The sequence below is a fragment of the Cynocephalus volans genome, chromosome 5, assembly GCF_027409185.1.
Source record: "Cynocephalus volans isolate mCynVol1 chromosome 5, mCynVol1.pri, whole genome shotgun sequence".
In the NCBI taxonomy this organism is placed as follows: Eukaryota; Metazoa; Chordata; class Mammalia; order Dermoptera; family Cynocephalidae; genus Cynocephalus; species Cynocephalus volans.
This window is the reverse complement of record NC_084464.1, coordinates 40,381,579-40,401,005: the sequence shown is the minus strand read 5'-3', so window position 1 is coordinate 40,401,005 and position 19,427 is coordinate 40,381,579. Positions and strand designations below refer to the sequence as shown.

Sequence of the window (19,427 nt, the reverse complement as noted above, 5' to 3'; positions counted from 1 at the left end):
TTACACTCTTCATTGATCAGTAATTGGATACAGGCTGCCTGGGAAAGGGGATTCGACCCTGGCCTGCGGCAATTCCTGAAGAGGGATGAGAGCTGAGAGCCATCAAGTGACAAACTTCCAAACATCTGCGAGGATAAATCCTTCAGTCTGGGAGGTTCAGGTAGTCTGGGAAATACACCATCTATGATAGAGTTAGCAGGAGGAGAGAGATAAGATGACTTCGAGCACAGAGCAGGATTTAAAAACCACCACAGAGATCTTAGATGCTTCAGAAAACATTTTATTAGAGACAGTGGCAGGGCCAAAGTTGCAGTACTGGGTTTGAGAGAGGAAATCCCATCCTTTAAAAGATAAAGGGCATTCTTGCCCAGGTACCATAACCCGAATGAACTAAAGATCAGACAATCAGGAAAGCTTTTGTAAGGCCAGAGAGAGGTGCTGGGTCCCATTAGCATGGAGGTGCCCTCCCTTCATATGAGGCTATATTCTTGCTCTCACTCTATCTTAAGGCTCCCACAGGAGAAAGACAGGCAGGGGGAGGTGTTACGAATGAAGACTGATCCAAAAAATGTTGGAAACTGACAATACATGTCTGTCCTGGGAGACAAAAAAGTGTTATGAAGTGAAAGCTAGATTGCATGACTATACCTGCATCATTACTTTTACACCTCTAGAGTGAAGAGTAGGCGGTCAGAGCATCAGAGATGTTCTGCAGATTATGACAGCAGACGGAACCATCGTCATGGAAGGATGATTTTCCTTTGATGGATATGAAAGATCAAATTTGTAACACAGGTCTGGGGATTTAAGGTTTCCATTCTTTTCCTCCTCACCCACATATTCTTTTAAGGAGAAATATCAGTAGCCTTCTGAATATGAATCTACTTGGTAGAGAGTGAGAACTGTGGCAGCATGGAGGTGATTTAGTCAAGTGGAGGCCATGTAGAGAGACAGTGTGGTGAGAAGATGGTCTTTGGGTGAGAAGCAGGGTGGCTCCCGCCCCCAACTTTTCCTTCCTATTTAGTTTTGAATTGATTCAAGTATGCCAGGATGTCTGACTTGATTGTGCTGACTGGAGTTTTGTGGAACCAGCGCATGACAGGTACTCCATCAGGCCCCACCAGGAACTTTTCAAAGTTCCAACGGATGTCATGAACTCTCACAGGTTCCCAGGAGATATGTCTGAATGAGCCCAAAATCTCAGAGGGGTGAGGACAGGAGTGCTGAAGCAGAGAGAGGGAAAAGAGAACAACATCATTTCTGCTCCTGGATGATCCAGGTTATTTTCACCCACAGGTAATCTGCTCCCTTCTATACCTAGACATTTTAATAACCCATGATTCCTCATAAACCCCACAAATTCTATGAATTACCACCATGCCAACTACCAAGAATGTTGTAGATATTACAGCAAAAGTCTTTCTTTCTGTTTCTCCCTATGACCCCATCACAAAATCGTGCTGCCATGGGTAAGATATGTCACCTCTCTAGCTTTCAATTTCCTTTTCTGCAAAGTAAAAGTTGTTTCCCATGTCTTGGGGCTCCATGGGCCAATAACATTTTAAATATCTTTTAAGACCATCATAGCGTTACTACAGTAATACAGTATTTTGTCAAATAAGAAAAAAATTTTAAAACATCATCATTTCATCATTTAATTTGAAAAAAACCACTGTAAGAATAAATTGCATGTGGGTCATAATTTTAGAATAAAGAGCAGCCCTACAATTTAGACAAGTTGAGTTTATGAAACCCTCCTTACCCTGACCTGTTTTCTTTAATTTATTGAGGATATGTGAAAATCTTAACATGGGCTAGTTTTGGAGCACAGTCTAGAATTTAGGAACAAATTCACTCTGGTGATCTTTAGAGTCCTTTCAGTTCTGGCATTCTCTATATCTAAAAATCAGTGTTTCATAAAAGGAACCTATTAAATTGTGTTATACCTGCTTATTTCTGTCTCCCTTTCCAATACAAACTCATCAAGCGTAAGGACTGTGTCTTATTCATTTTTATATCCTTATTATTTATCCTGCCTTATAGATAGCAGGTACTGAATAAATGTACCTTGAATAAATGAATGAATGTCAATAACCAAAAGGAGTGGTCCCAGCAAAAGCTGCCCCTCCACACAACTCTCTGTACCACACAAAGCCAGGGTCCCATAGATACTAACAGATTAAACCCACATCCCTGTGATGATCTGGAGATTTCCTCCACAAAGGCCAATCCCATCACCAGGCATGAGTCCCTGGGTCCATTTCCACCACACCAGCTGTATTCTAGGAATATTAGGAAGGAGGAGGAGGCGTATGCCAGTAATTCACTCACCTTCAGGAAGGTGAAGACTTGCTGTTCTTTTTCACCATTCACATCGCCTTTCTCAAAAAGCTGGAAATTAGGTACATATCCTCCCCCTGGACGGACATACCTGCAATGATCCAAATGTTCTAGGAAGCTCCAGGATATGAGAAAGTTATGATGGGACAGTAGGATTTGAGGTCATGGGAAAGAACAGACAGAGGCAGATACAGTACACAGAGAGGGTGACAGAAAATAAGTCCATTTTTTGACTCTAGGCTCTTTGATTCATGCTATTTTTCTCCATTCCACAACCTGCCCCTGATCCCACAGCCTTCCTGTGCTCCAGTTCTTCCACAGTCCATAAAGATCTCAGCCAAAGATGGAGAGAGTCTCTAGACACTGCCAGATTCTCTTCAGGGTGGGCTAAAGTTAAAATCAGTTTGCAGATGCCCTGAGCCTTTTAATCCACCACCCACCCAGGAAGTTCCTGAGATGTGGAAGAGCTTCTGGAGACTGAGGAAGATAGGCAAAGGCTTCCTGCCGGGTTTCAAGCTATACTTACTTGAGCCCAGGAAGAATCTCTGTGTTCTCTCCTGGTTCTTGCTTTCCAAATTGGTTGCAGGGAAAGCCCAACACAACTAGGCCAAAGGGCTTCAGCTCCTCCTGGAGTGCATTCAGTTCTGCGGTTAGAGAAGGGACAACATGGTGCCCTGGCTAAAGACCCTGCCTTGTGCAGAGAAAGATCTGTGGTGTTATTCATTTTACAGCGAAGGATACAGAGGCCCAGGGAGGGAAACATCTCTAGATCAGGGAGACTGTGAGAGGCATAGCTGAGGTTAGATACTACACCTTCAGACGTGCACTCGAAAGCCCTTTATTATATAGTACAGTATTTCCCAAAAGCTGCAGCACATCAGAATCAGCTGAAGGCCCTTCCTTACACATAGGGATGCCAGGTCCCATTTCAGAGATGTTTCTGATTCCATTTCTCTGAGATGAGGCCCAATCATCTTTATTATTCAAAAGCCAACCAGGTGATTTTTAAACAAAGCCAGGTTTGAACATCATTGCTTATCAGTCTGCCTTCCCTGGTTGGTTGATCAATAGGGTTTATCTTTCTTTTTTAAAGGAAAAGACACTGACAATGAGAACAGAGCTTCTCTCCTCTGCACAGAGGCTCACCCAGGCTGAAGTGGAGCTCAAACCAGAGCAGTTTCAAGTTGAGCTTCCTGACATTTTTCAACAATCCTCAGGATGTCGAAGATGTATCCCACCTAAAAATCCTCAACGATATGTCAAAACACAAACTTCCGTTGCCTTCTTCCCTTGCCAGGAAGTTTTCCAATTTGGCTGTTCAGACTTTTATAATCATCTTTATTAACCCTTTCCAGGCTAGATGCATTCAGTCCCTTAACAAACACCAGCCAGTCCCGCTCAGATTCAGCTTGGCCATCTAGTATCTCTTCTCAGTCTTTTTTAAAAAAGTAGAGTGCTTTCCTGTTTTCACATGGTTCCTCAGAACCTCTCCCCATAACCTTCCCTCTTGTCTTCAGCACTTCAGACAATCACTTCCTTTAGGAAACTCAAGAAATTAGGAACTATGAGCAACTATTCCTGTTTCCTCATCTGTTATTTGAAGAGTAGAAACTGAATAAGTTGATTTTTAAAGTCCCTATAAACTGGTAAAATAAATTATGGTCCAATAAATATTATTGTCTTTAAAAAATGAGGATATAGACTGAACTCAAAAGTATTCTACTGATTAAAGAAGGAAGGTAACAAATAGTATTTATAGTGTGTTATCAACAGAGAAAAAAACAGAAAAAATAATCTATATATTTTGTAAATATGATAATAGTGGGTGTCTCATGGGACGGAAAGGAAATGGAGACTTTTCACTCTCAACTTTTTCTTCCTTTTGAATTTTGAGCCTTGTGAATATAGTGTCTATTCAAAACATAACATAATTAAAAACAAAGAAAATGAAGTTTTTATTAGTTCAAATATAAGAAGTACATCTGTCTCTGGTAATAATCCATCCTGTTCATTAATCATTGGTTTTAAAAGCACATGGCCAAACAAAGAGGGAGAAAACTACACCCAAATGCAGAGTTAAGGCTGGAGAAGGAGTATCTGCTGCTATTTTAGCCTCCTCTAGCAGCCCTCACTTCATCAAATGCAAGGTATAAAACTCCTTTGCCCCTTTTCCTTGTCATTGTAAGTTGCCTGTAAAACCCTGGAAAAATCTCAAAAACATGCATCTTCTCTCCTGTATTTACCAAGGAGACTTCTGGAATGTTCTGAGGGGCTCCTAGTTCTCAGATATATATTGGTTCTCCTGGAAATCTCAAGGCAAAGCAGAGGCAGAGCATAGGGAAGGGGTCAGCATTTTTCTTCTGTAAAGGGCCAGGTAGTAAATATTTCAGACTTTGCAGGCCACATAGTCTCTGTCACTACTACTCATGCAACTACTGCACTCTGCCTTATGGCATGAAAGCAGCCATAGACAGTACTCGCACACAAACAAGTGGACATGGCTATGTTCCAACAGAATTTTGTTTACAAAAACAGGCTGGCCAGATTTGGCCTGTGGGACATAGTTTGCTGACCTCTGACATTGGGGACTAAAATCACTTGATTATGAGTACTTTTTTTGGTACATAATTAAAATTAGAATATAATTACAAGTGTGATTGACAATATAATTAGCTGGAAAGTTTAGTCCCAAGGACATATGGCTATGAATTCTTACCAAGATACTGAACTGTCAGACCACAATAGGTGGCGACATTGACAAACAGGACGTGCTTGCCCGTATACTGCTTGAACTGAATCCGTTCCTTTCCATCAAGAGTGGGGGCCTCATAGTCATAGATGGTGCCTTTCACATCTTTGTAGCAATCCATCTGGAAGATTTTTAAAAATAGTCATATTAGTTACAACAATTCCTGGCATCTGTGTAATCTTTCAAAGCACTCAAAGAATAATACACGTATTAACTGAGACCCAGAAAACAAACAAGAGTTGTCTAAAGTGTCAATGACAAGACTGAGACTGGTGTCTTGTGACTTGAACTCTAATGGTTTTTTGAGCATTAAGCAGTCCAGTCTCTCTTCCTATTATCCTGGCAGAGGTAAGATCCTAGGAAACGCATGGCTGAATGGAAAAGAGCAGATTCATGAGCTGGGAGGGAGCAGCTGGAAGTAAGTGGGATGAACAAGGAAAGCTGCCTTTCATGCTTCTGTGAAAATAAAGCCACTCCCTAGGTCTGGATGGAAGGCACTCTGCCTAGACTCTCTCAGAGAAGGGTGCGTTTTACATCGCTTAAGAATTTCAGGACGACCTATTAACTTCTTTTTTCCCTAGGTCTTCTGACCTCTTACTTCACTTATCAGCAAGGTGGAGTGTAAAGAACTCTGGCAATCAGAAGCCAGTTCTATTGCTAAGTTACTTTGTGAATCTGGGCAATTCTCACCCCTGGCCTTCAGTTTCCCCAAGAGTAAAACAAAGACATTCATTTACATTTTTTTTTTTTTGTCCTGACTGGTAAGGGGATTGCAACCCTTGGCATGGTGTTGACTGCACCACGCTCAGCCAGTGAGCCACCAGCCACCCCTATATAGGATCCAAACCCGCGGCCTCGGCGCTACCACCGCTGCACTCTCCCGAGTGAGCCACAGGGCCGGCCCTCATTTACATTTTTATTAGAACCTCAAAGGTCCTTCCAGACTGGACATTCTAGAATCTAATATTATCCCCACCTTGAAGAGTTACCCCTCTGCAGTCACTCTCTTCCTCATATGATGATCGTGTAAGCCAACACTGTGGAACCTCAGCTTTTTGTAGCTCCTAAGAAAGGAGATGGAGAGCCCTAAAGTCCATCTGCAGGTAGGTCATTAAAATCTGGCAGCCTCCAACCGATCACACACCCAGCTCTTCACCCTATTGTACTCCAGGTGTCAACTATCCCATTCCTTCTCAAATTTCTTGAAAATACTTGAGCAGACTTCTACATCACAGAAATAAGTTCTATGTGAAATTCTCATTGCATGTTCTTAGATTCTTCTATAAGGCAGGTCTCATCTCATTGCTCCTCTGTGTCTATCCTTGCAGAGTCCATGCAGTGCTCAAGGAGTACTGATGCCACAGTGCTCAACAGCACCTCCTGATCCCTTTCCCTATATTGGGGAAACTGCCACAAATTGCTTAAGGAGACTGGCGGGTTAGCTCATTCGGTTAGAGTGCAGTGTTGATAACACCAAGGTCAGGGGTTTGAATCCCCATACCGGCCAACCACTGAAAAAAAAAAAAGAAAAGAAAAAAAAATTCTTAAGGAATAAATGCAAGGAGATTAAGATAGGAAGTATGAAAAGGAAGCAACATGTTCAAACCATCCAGTGAGAGAAAAAAAAAAAAAAACAGACAGGAGATGGAGAGAGAAAGAAGAGAAGGGCATTATCTGATAAGGAAGGTCCAGAATTAAACTGGACTTCCTGGAAAAACAGTGGACTAGAAAGAATTTTCGCCAAACACCATCTGCCCCTACCCAAAGGAGTTATGCAAAATAAAGTCAACTTTTTCCAACCCTATCAGCTCATGATTCTATAACTAGCACACCAGGTTGTAGCTACTCATTCCCTACTCTCGTGAGAAGTTTTTTCTCTATGCAGGTTTTTGCACCTTTCCCTAAATTTATACACACATACATGCGCCAGCAAAACTGAGGCATGTAGAAAGAGTATATTATATGAAAGCATCCTTTCCTATCTGGTTTCAAGTTAAATCTTTTTTAAAATTTGCCTTTCTTTCGTCCTTTTTCTCTTTCTTTCTCTCTTCATCCCTTCCTTCCTTCCTTCCTACTGCAACAAAAATCATGGTGGGTGCCAGAATTCAGGGGCTTAGAGAGCCTCTGAACTTGAAGACTCCTTTTAGCTCACTTTACCCCTGATGTTAATTGCTGCTCAAAATTTATGAACGTCTGTAGGAAGTGTCTCAAATATCTCCAGACCCAGCTTTTATTAAGCACATTCTATAGCTGAGAGTCTCCACAATTAGGCAGCACTAAGAAACAAAATCCATGTCAATTCTCAAAACAGAATGTCAACCAGGAAGTCATCAAGCTAATTTTAGAATGGGGGGGGGCAGAGAGAAATCTTACCAGAGCTGCCCTTTGCAGAACGCATTAAATGTGTAATAAGTTGCTCACCCACCCATAAGGTACATACTGGTACCCATAAATTTCCAAGGAGAGAGCAGAGGTTAACAGAGGTGAAGTGACTTGTCCAAGGCCCAAAGTGGTAATCCACTATGTGAATGAAAGTTTGCTTGCTCCTAACTTCATGATTCCTTTTTGCCTCCAAGTTATCTTGTTCATTACTACTGTTCTCTGAACTGCCCCTTCTGCTGCCGTACACACATGTTTTATCCATAAGGCAACTGGGCTATGAAGTGGCAATAGAACTGAGGCCAGAATCCAAGACCCCTGACTCCAAATCCAGTTGTTTTAGGCCTCCAACTATTTTTTCCATGTGTTTCATATTTCTCTGGTAAACTCTCTGACTTTATCCATCCCTGAAACGTTCACATTAGTTTTCTTCACCTCTTCATGGGCTTCTTGCTGAGCTGTGTCTGGGATGACTCAGCTCAGCCTCTCTTCCAAACCCCCACCCCACCTTCCCGGACTCCCATCGCTGTCCCAAGCCTCAGACCCAGTTCCGATCAGATACTGATGTGGCTGGAGGGGTATGGCTGGCGGGTGGGGTGGGGGACTCCGGCTGAGAAAGGAGGTGGAAAAGGACCACAAAAAAGAAACTCCTTTTTCCCTACCCATATTCAATTCAAGGAACATCCATTTATTCAAAGAGAAGAGAAGTGTGGGAAGAACTCGCCAAGAAGAAGAAAGCAGAGGTCAGAATCTTACAGGAAGGACTGGAAGGCAGGATCTAGAAGCAGGACAGGAGAGCGGCTCCACGTGGGAGCCCTGCCGCGCCCTCTCTGGCGTTCACTCACCTTCATCTTCTCCGGCTTGGAATTTGTCTCCACCAAGCCCACTAAGAGAAAGGGGAAAAGATAGGAGGCTGTGAACTGTGCGGTCATGACTAGTGTTTGTAGATCACTACTCTGAGGGCCAGACGCCTCGCGCGCCGCCTCAGTCTTGATACCTCAGCGGAACTGGCCGGAGCCTGCAGGGCCAATGGCAGGGCGGTGGGAGTGGGGCCGAGGATGCAAACCACGTGCTCGCCCGCACACGCCCCCACCGGGCTCGGCGCTCGCCAAGAGGACCTGGGACGCATGTAAATTAAATTCTGGAAGCATTATGAAAAGGTGGTGGCCAGCCCTCCTTGAAGACTATTGTCTGTTTTTCTTGAGCGGATGGGAAAGTCTAGATGCAGATACAGCCCCCCAGACACTGCAGGATAGTCACTGCAAACGGGTTGACTTAGACATTCCAAATGCTCTTCCTAATACTATTATTTGAGCTTTAAAAAAATCAAAAGATGGACCACCTAGGATCTAAGAGAGTTGGGAAGGGGGGAAATATTAATACATTCATTATACAAATGCTTACAAATGCTTTCAAGTGCTTATTAATTAGTGAGGAAAAACCACCAGACCCGGAGAAAAATGGACTCCAGGCAGGAAATCAAATGGCATCTGTGGTAGGATACAATGTTCTCCCTCACCAATAATCAAAGAAGCATAAATGAGAAAAGACACATTCTGCATTTATCAGATTGGCAAAAGTTAAAAGGACTGGTGGTGCCCAGTCTGGTGTAGGAGGCTCTTACACGCTAGGTGGGGGGATGGGGGTGGTAAAGCTGCCAACTTTGTGGAGGATAATCTGCCATTCTGAATGCAGCGCTTTTTAAAAGTAAATAACTTTTTTTTAAAACTTCTTATATGAAATAATTATAAGTTTACAGCAAGTTGCAAGCACTCCTCTTAACCTCCTGGAAGTCCCAGGGCACAAGAAAAATCGTGTAAATGAGATACAAGTTCCTCTAAGAATAAAGGTGATTTTCCTCTCAATGGCACATGCTTTGCCCATCCATTCGGCAGCAGTTTCCAACAACTTCTCAATAGTCCCAGCTAAATTTTCAGAATAGATGAATTGATAAATGCAGACATGGAACCCTAGGAATTGCTGGGTTTTTCACATAAATAACTTATTCAGTCCCCACCAACCTCAAGAGAGGCTGACCGAAAACTTCCTCCCTCTGGTCTACAGTACAGTTTTATGTTTTAAACGAACCTCAAGTGCTAATGCATGAGTTAATCATATTCCTAAATTCATGATCATTTGTCCTTGCAAGGTCCCTCCCTTGTTTTATTTTATTTATTATTTATGTCCTTGGATTCCTAAACTCGGCTCTCCTTCCCCTCACCACACAGGTATAGTTAATGTGTTTAATATACATATTATTTGTACTCTTGAAAAACTTATATATTCCTCATCAGATTATTAGCTCCTTGAAGTGTAATAAATTTATTACTCATTTCTTTCCCACTGGATCTCAGTTTCAAAGGATCGAGTTAAACTTTTAAATTTATGGCACTTTAACATCATCAGGTTGTACAAGGATTCTCTTATTATATTAATTAAAAATTTTTTTGTCCCCAGTGCACTCCCATTTATCTACCTCTTAGCGTGGAGGAGTGGCAAGCAACAGATATTACAGAATGGAAAGTTGGCAATCTTTCTTGTGCTACAACAAAACATTTGGTAAAACTGTTGCCTATGATGGCTTAGGTGACAAAATGGTAAAAAACAAGGGCAAATGTTGGTGTGCTTTGGCTGTTTCTGATGCTTTAGAATTATGAGAAAGAGGCAAATTCAACTAACTGGGCTCTACTGAGATGACTAACAGAGAGATGCTGAAAAATAGTTGGACTAGTGACGAGGTTCAGAGTTGTCCCCCCTTCACCATTCTTGCCACACTCCTCTGCCTCCTCCCATAGGATTTGTACTGAAATCTCAGTTTTACTGAACTCCTATGTTTATTCAAATGATATAGTCTTTCTCTGCAGTTCTAAGTTCCTTTCCAACCAGCCCCCTCCACCAGCCTTGCCTCTTCCAGGTTCACACAAACAGCTGCCACCACCTCCTTAAAACTGAAGTCTGAGCGGGGTTTGATTCTCGCTGCTGATGGAGGCTGAGCATTCATGAGCTCTCTTGGAAAACAGACGTTTTTTGTTTTCTCAGATTTCTAATCTCTTTTCAAAGGCCCCTAATCTCGGGGGAAGAGCCCAAAATAATGACGTCTGACCCAGCCACAAAGCTCCCAAAACCCCTTAGGGCAGCTGTGCAGGTTTCCTGCTTTATGGCGCCTCTGTGCCCATGAACGCTGACTCTCCTGCCCTCCCCACCTCTGTCATAGTTCCAGGAACTGTAGAGATAAAAATATGAAGCCTCAAAAACAATGTACTTGCATTTCTCAATCCTTCCCAAATTGTGTGACTCTGGGCAAGGTCTCTCTGTGTTTCTGGTCCTCATCTGTAAAATTGGAATAATAATATGAACTTCATAGGGCTAATTTTTAAAATAAAGGAGATAATTCATTTAAACTTTTAACACTAGATCTGGCCCAAGATAAACACTACATGTTAACTCAATAGATAGAAAAACTGATGCTCGAATAGAAAAATGGACTTACCCCTGGTAATGTGTTTCATGATGGTAGAATTATTATACACTGCTCCTCCCTTGCTGTTATAATTTTCTTACTTTCTTACCCACTTTACCTTTGCTTATCACACAATAACTCCTAGAATGGAAGAGAAACGTTCAGCATGAGCTCTACCTCAATGGTCAGATCAAGTGGCCTAAAATCCCTGCCTTCCCAAATCTCAGTGTTCCATTGATTCAGTTTTCCTGGAGGCAAGAATCTGTCCAGGAAGTTCAGGCTGAGCAGGAGGCCACAAGGAGGGCACCTCATGCCATCGTCTCCCTGACTATATCACACGACTGCTGCCTCCTCTCCTCACCTTCCACCGGAGCCACCTATGCAATCCCGGTCTTTTCCTTTCCAGAATGCTAAATCATCTCTTACTTGTCTTCTCTTTTCCAGGCTCTTTCCCTTCAATCCTTTTTTTCTCTGCTATCACTGGAAACTCTAAACATCTATCTGATGATATTGATCCACTTATAGACAGTCAATGATGCTAACCAATTTGTTATAGCATCAAATCCAGAATCTCCAGCATGGTGTTCAAGGCTCTCCTGATTTGCTTTCAACTTCCTTCCCAGTCTTCACTCCCAGTAGCTCTCCCCATGAATCTCTCAGACAAACTCAATTCTTTCTGTTTCTCAAAACATACCTCTTTGGATTTAGATCTTGATCTTGGAGGTCATTTGTGTTGAGAACTTTGAGATCCGTCTTCTGCTGGTTCAAATTATATATATATATATATATATATATACATATATATATATATGTATATATATATGTATATATATATATACAAGGGTACTTCAAAAAGCTCATAGAAAGATTTGTATTATCTTTTAATTCTATTTTTCCAGTGAATGTTTTGAAGTACCTAGTATAAGTAATTCCTACATACATAATTTGAAAGGACAGAGAATTCCCACTGAAAGACAGTTAATACAATTTTATCAAATTTTACCACAAAAGGTTTTAGGCGGAAATGTTTGTGGCCTAAGCCGTAGATCAAGGCTGAAAATCCAGTCCAGGCCTAAATTAAATGTCTGTCACTTACTGATTTTAAAAATTCTATAATTACAAACAGTCCATGATCTTAAACATGGTAAGAGACCAGGGTGGAAAAATTAATATGTTTCAATTGCTGCCTATTTTTTTCAATCAGACTTCAATTTTTCCTTGAGGTAGGATTTTTATGAGGATATTTCTTGCCCAAGTTCAAATACCTAGGGCAGTTTGGAGACTGAAATAAAGCCTTTCAGACGTCCTTCTTTAGTCTCCATTAATAACTTAATCTTACCTGGAATTTAATACCAGGTTTCTTGTTTTTAGTTCCTTAGACCATGAGAAAACAGGTTCAATTTTTTTATGATACAGTACGTCCCAGATTCAAACCACAGCCTCTGCAAATACCCTTGACTTAGAGATTTTTGACTGCCCTTTGGTTTTACTTGACTATTCTCCCTGAATTAGACAATCTCTTTTGGCATCTGGGATGCCCATTCAGGTCTCCAGCATTTTCTGTACTCTCGGCTGTAGCTTAGAATCTACTCCAAGACTATAGTTTTAAAGTAACATTGCATATGTTTATATAGAATTTATATTTCACAAGCCTCTTTTACATCAATAATTTCATTTAGCCTTCACAATCAACTAGTTACAGAGGAAGGACAGGAATCAGTAGCTGAGATTCGCAATGAAAAGTGAGTTCAGAAGGGAAAGTGACTTGGCCATATTCTCATAATGGTGTAGATCTCGACCACAAACTTGAGTTTTTACTTCAAATCCTCTTGTCTCTCCACCCTCTAGGCTCCATTCCCCATATCATGTATATTTGGAAATGGAGGAAAGTTCTGGCGAGATCACTAACTATCCTTTTGCATTTAATTTTCATCCTCATGTGTGCGTAACTTTCTGACTTCCTTCCCCAAATATGAAATTTGGGGCTTACCACTCATCTAAGCTGGCTGTGGCCTTAAACCTGAGGCTTCACTGAGGCAGATGGCCCTGACAGGGCCTGTCTCTAATGCCAAACCTTCCTCCCCGAAGCTGCTTCAGGAAGAACTCTGCTTCTTGGAGGCTGGGGTGGGGAGGCGGTAAAAAGAATAATGTGTTCTCCCCTAGGCAGTGTTCTTTCTATTAACCCTGCCTTAATGGACAGAGGGAAGGTGTGGAGAGAGAGCACTGTGTCCATGCCCTGCAGGAATTCGAGTAGCCCACACCATTTAAAACCAGATGCCTTCCCACCTAGAAATTCTCCAGTCTATGATTCAGACCCTTACTACTCCAATAGAAAAAAATGAATATGCCCCATACTGCAGACCATCACCAATAACTCAATAGAGCTGTGGGACATGGGCAAAATACCACTCTACAGGTCTCAATTTACCAATTTGTAAAAGAAGAGAGTTGGATCAGAAAATCACCAAAGTCCCTCCTAAAGCTGACAGCTTATTTTCTCAGCTTTGGAGAGAGTCTGATCATCTTCGGATTTGATCTTACCCTTAATGACTGGGAAACGAGAGTAAAAATCAGGAAATTTGGAGCTCACATATGTCCTATAGATCATGTTTTTCAGGCCACAGCTGTATAGATGAGAAGCAGATGCTCAGTAAAGTGGAGAAATTGCCTCATTCGAGTCACAAGGCCTAGACTAGACAAATCCACAACTTTGCCCCCACCACAGTCTCCATCTGTCTTGCAATCAGAATCAGATTTAGAAAAACAAATCAGAGGTGGAGAGAGCTTGGCTTCTCCTTTCCCGTTCTACAACCCTTCATCCTGTGGCAGCTTATGAAAGGCATCAAAGCCAGTGGAACAACACCAGGTCTTGATATAGAAATTCTTGCAGTCATCCCAGAGACATCCCAGGGACAAGATTGACTTTCTTCCTGGCTAAGATCAGAAGGGACAGGAAATATTTACAGATGAAGTGATATCATCTATGGAATTTACTTCAAAATAGTTCAGGGTGTATGGGTATGTGTGCAGAAGTGGGAGCTGTGGTAAGAAGTTTTGCAGATGTAGATAAAATGAAATTGGCCATGAGTTGTGTTGCTCATGGGTGAAGTGGGTAATAGGTATGTGAAGTCAATCATACTCCTCTCTACTTTTGGTATATGATTGAAATTTTCCATCATGAAAACTTTTATAAAAAGTAACAAGCTGGAGATAATCAGGGTGGGGAGGGTGTCGTAAAAGTGATGGATAGAAAAGAAATACAGCAGATTACAGAATAAAAAAGAGAGAAATAAATGGAGAGGGAAATAAATAAAAAATAGTAGAAGATAAAGAAATAATGGGATTTATATTAACACTCATTGAGTCTTTACTATGTACCAGGCATTTCCAGATATAAATTCTTACTTAATCTTTATTTTAAAAGTCATTATTATCGTGCTATTTTACAAAGAAGAAACTGATACACAGAAAAATTAAATAACTTGCCCCAAATTATATAGCTCTAAAGAACTCAAAATCAGGTCTGCTTAAATCCTAAATTAAAACCTTTTTTTTTGTTCACAGTGGGGAGGGAGAAAAAGAGAGTAATGGGAGATGGCAGAGGGTAAAAAGTGTAGAAATGGAAAAAAATAGAAGAATGAGATTCAGTGAATTCAGAAGCAGGACTCAGTTGGTTACAGCATGGTATTGACAACGCCAAGGTCAAGGGTTCAGATCCCACTAGCCAGCCATCAAAAATAAATAAATAAATAAAATACCAGAATCAGGGACTCAGTTGAAGAAAGCCTTCCAAAGCCATCACTGGTATTGCAGGTAACGACAGTTGGCATTGCTCAAACTTGGACTCTTCTAAGGAATGATTAATTTTTCATTCTAGATAAACTAATAGATAATCCATTACATGCCATCAAACAAATAACAAATTCTATAGTCCCTGTCTTCTAACAGTGGCAACACCAGGAAGAACCGTGATCTCCCAGACATTTGTGCCTAACCCTAACCCTAACCCTAACTTCTTGTGAAGGCGTATGTGTGTGTCTTCAAGCTCAAATTATAGCAGAAAGGGAACAAGCAAGAACTTGATAAAAGATAAACACAGAACTTAAGCAAAATATGTTAGTCCTTGACAGTGATAAAGCAATGCTATTTAACATTAACTTTGCTTCTTTATTCTACATTTAAAAAATACATATTTAAACTTAAAAGAAGAAAATGTAGGGCAAAGAGGGAGTTTAATGTTAGAACTGAGATATTAATAAAAGCCATTTACTTGCTCTTTGTGAATTTGTGAACACAAGTGCAGACAAGCAGATCTCAAAATAAAAAATTAAAACCTTAAGTTATCTGCATTGGTTCTGCAATCAAAGGTGACATTAAAACATTTAACAGGATGGCATGGGCAAAACCAATCAGAACAAATTCTGGTCTCCAACAATTGGTGTGCATATTCCTATGTATACATGCTGGGGACCATCCCTGCCTGCAATCACAAATGCCAGATGTCTTTATACATATGAAAATGTCCTGATTTTTTGAAGTGGGGGAAATAAACTTCAGAATCTAAAGAACGAGTTCCACTTGGAGCTACTGCTACTATTTAGGATTTTTATTTTATTTTATTTTATTTTATTTTATTTTATATTTTATTTTATTTTACTTTACTTTACTTTACTATTTTATTTTATTTTATTTTATTTTTTATTTTATTTTATTTTATTTTATTTTATTATTTTATTTTATTTTTTATTTTATTTTATTTTTTATTTTATTTTATTTTATTTTTTCAGCTGGCCAGTAAGGGGATCGAAACCTTGACCTTGATGTTATCAGCACCAAAGACACATTTTAAGCAGATAATTTATAAACATATGTGGGTGCTGATCACTGAATGGCAGCATAAGATTATCAAAAATCAATTACAAGCATCTCGATTAAGGAAATAAACTGTAAACTAAATTCCAGGTCTGGGCAGAATGTTCTGCACTTGCCCTTTTTCTTTTTTTCTTTTTGGCAGCTGGCCGGTATGGGGATCTGAAGCCTTGACCTTGGTGTTATCAGCACCACACCACTTGCCCTTTTCCTGTCCTACAAACTTATAATTTGCTTGGTGGAAGATACAAAAGATATGCTGATCAAATGTATAGATCATTGATAGCTGATAAATTTAGCTAGTATGATAGATGACAAAATTAAGATTTAAAAGATTGATTGCCTGGGTAGATCGACAAAAATAGGCACCAACATCATAGTGCCAATTCACATAAACTTTGATTAATGTTTACTTGATCTTAAGTCAAAAGTGAACTAATAAAAATAAGTGAATCAATAGTGTTTCAAGGATTCTAGAAAAAAATAATGCCATCTTGACTCTACTTATTGATACATGGTATCCAGAATATTCTCTTAATTGATCAAATCAGACCTGAAATAATGTTTCTACCTCTGGACAGCATGCATTGTAAATTAATAAAGCAGGCCATCTTCTAAGGAGGAGAGTGAGGATGTGAGCAGGCTCCCAATGCATATTTGTTGAATGAATGAATGAACTCATGAAGACAGGAAGAAAAGAAATGATCTGTTTACATTCTTAACCCCCTGCAACCTATTCACTGTACAGCAGCAGAGTGAACAATGAAAAAAATTGCAGTTAAATAGAATCACATTGTTTTTCCATTTACAGTTCTCAAAGCTTCTCAGAGAAGGTAGCATAAAACGAGTGACATACAAGGCCCTTTGTAATTTGACCCCTGCATTTCTTCTTTCCAGACATATTTTGCACCACTTAGAGTCGCACCCTCCAGCCACACTGGTCTATTTTGAGTTTCTCAAGCATGCAAAAGTTCTCTCTCACCTCTGGATCTTGACACAAACTGCTGACTGCTAGGAAAGCTTCCCCGACCCCATCCCTACCTGATTCTTCCCCTGAGTGGCATCAACCCATCCTTCAGTTCTCACTTCCAATGTCACCTCAATTAAGAGACAGAACTTCTCTGATCCCCAACCTAATGTGGCTCACTTCTGGGCACATGTATGATACTACCCGATTTTTCCTTTACAGAGTTTATCAAATCCTGTAACTTTTTTGTTTACTTCATTAAATAATTTTTTAATTTATTTATGGTCTATCTACTCTAAAAGTCATAAGTTCCATGAGCACAGGTTACTTATCTGATTCATCTAAAAGGCACCTAGCTTTATTTATTAGGGTCTCAGTAAACATGTGTCGAGTGAATAAACAGACCCTTAGATGTTTTAGCATAATAAGTTCATAAATTTTGTAGGAGATACCCAAGCAATTCTAAGGATCTATTGAAAACTGTAGGCTCTTTCACATTTCTCACTTATGTCATTTGCTTGACTTAAATGCACCTTTATACTGCCTAATGTGGTTTGTTAATAGTTTGTATAGAACTTTTGCATCTGTGTCTCATGAAAAACATTGGCCTATAGTTCTTCTTTCTCATAATGTCATCATCACATTTTGGTAGTAAGGTTATAGTATCCACATAAAGTGAGTCAGGACTTTTCCTTCTTTTGCTATTGTATTAGTCTGCTTCTGCTGCTTATAACAAAATACACAGAACTGGGTAATTTGTAAGAAAATGAAATTTATTGCTTACAGTTTCTGAGGCTGGGAAGTCCAAAATCCAGGGAACCCATCTTGGGAAGGCCTTTTTTGGGGGTGGCTTCAGCTATACAGGGTATCCCATTGCAAGATGGCAGAAACAGAGAGAGAAGAGAGAGACTAACCTCTCATGTGCTTTTCTTTTAAAGCCCTCAAAACCACACCCATGGCCACCATTTTTAATCAATTCACTATGGCATGGCCCTACGATCTAATCCCCTCTTCAAGGCCCCATCTTTCAATTACCATAATAGGATTTCCTACCCTCAACAGTTACAGTGAAATTAAGCTTCTAATATATGAACTTTAGGGACACAATTCAATCAGTTCACAGCAGCTATTCTCTGAAAGATTTTGTGTAAGCTCATAATTAGTTCTCCTTAAATGTTTGGTAGAATTTATTAGTAAAGCTGTCTATGCCTGGAGAATTATTTGTGGGAAAGTTTGTTTATAATTGAAAAATCTTTAACCATTAAATTATTGTGCATATTTTGTATTTATTTCTCTGACAATTATTGTCAGTTGTATTCTGTTAGTAATTTGCCCGTTTCATTTAAACTTATGCAGTATCAGCATTAAATTGTTTATAATGTGTTCTCAACTTCCCATTCTCTGTACAATCTGAAGTGATCTCTCCCTTTCCATTTTTAATATTAGCGATTTGTGCTTTTTCTCAGTTTCTCTCGATCGTTATTGCCAGGAAGATATCAATAACAGTAGTCTTTAAAAACGTTTTTGACTAAGTCAGTCTCTTTTGTATATTAGTTGTCTATTTAATTCTTGCTCCTGTCCTTATAGTTCCTTCCTTCTTCTTTCTTAGAGTTTAATTTCTTCCAGGCATTGCTTTTATGTAGCCCACACCTGTTTATTTCACAGTTTTGTCATCATTCAGTTCATAAAGTATAGAAGTAGGCAGTGGAAAGAAAGAAACATGGAAGAGAAAGAGAAACGACATATTATCTGAAAGAAATTGACAGCTTGGGAAGCTGTCAGAATTGGAGGCATCTGCTCTGATGGAGTTTGGATGTGTTGTCCCCGCCAAAACTCATATGGAAATCTGATCCCCAGTGCGGCAATTTGAGTCCCGGGGCAGATCCCTCATGAATGGATTAATGCTCTTCCTAGGTGGGGGGAGTAATGAGAGAGTTCTCGCTCTATTAGTTCCCACAAGAAATGGTTGTTTAAAATATCCTGGCACCTCCCCCCTCTCTCTCTTGCTTCCTCTTGCCATGGGATCTGTTTGTACCTGCCGGCTGCCTGCTGCTTTCCACCGTGAGTAGAAGCAGCCTGAGGCTGGTGCCAGATGCAGCTGTCCCAGAATCATGAGCCAAATAAACCTCTGTTCTTTATAAATTACCCAGTTTCAGGTATTTCTGTTATAGCAACACAAACAGACCAATACATGCTCTATACGGCAAAGGTAACAAAACAAAAGTGAATATATTTAATTCCACATAATTGTATGTTTAAAATGGTTAAAATGGCAAATCTTATTTTATACATATTTTTACCACAATAAAAAAATTACAAACATGTAATTTAAAAAATTTGTTAATCATAAGGGAAAAATTTTTAGTTGAATGGACCAACCAATGTGAAATATGTTTTCAAAGTATAAAACTTTTTTCTGAGAAAAAAATTTTTTTTAATTTCCCTTCTGATGTCTTCTTATAACCATGGTTTGTTCCGTAGTACAGCAGCTCCTCAACTTATGATGGGGTCACATCTCAATAAACCCATCATAAGTTGAAAATATCATATATTGAAAGTGCATTTAATACACCTAATCTACAGAACATCATAGCTTAGCCTCGCCGACCTTAAACAAGCTCAGAATACTTATATGTGCCAACAGAAGGGCAAAATCATCTAAC

At 40.0% G+C, this 19,427-nt stretch overlaps 1 protein-coding gene across 1 annotated transcript; it reads right to left on the bottom strand.

Annotated features, from left to right (window-relative positions):
• Window positions 1-1,016: 1,016 nt before the first annotated feature.
• GPX5 (glutathione peroxidase 5) lies at window positions 1,017-8,400 on the bottom strand. Its single transcript, XM_063096742.1, has 5 exons — window positions 8,314-8,400; window positions 5,057-5,210; window positions 2,867-2,984; window positions 2,332-2,431; window positions 1,017-1,223 (listed from the first exon to the last, which is right to left on the bottom strand). The coding sequence occupies exons 1-5, from the start codon at window positions 8,398-8,400 to the stop codon at window positions 1,017-1,019; spliced, it is 666 nt and encodes a 221-aa protein (XP_062952812.1).
• Window positions 8,401-19,427: the final 11,027 nt, after the last annotated feature.

Excerpts from the sequence above, each read along its gene's own strand:
- GPX5 (XM_063096742.1), bottom strand. The coding sequence starts at position 8,400 with ATGACCGCACAGTTCACAGCCTCCTATCTTTTCCCCTTTCTCTTAGTG. Across the intron at positions 2,985-5,056 it reads TCTGACAGTTCAGTATCTTG|AACTGAATGCACTCCAGGAG; the intron begins GTAAGAATTCAT and ends CTCTAACCGCAG. Across the intron at positions 1,224-2,331 it reads AAGTCTTCACCTTCCTGAAG|CACTCCTGTCCTCACCCCTC; the intron begins GTGAGTGAATTA and ends TCTCTGCTTCAG.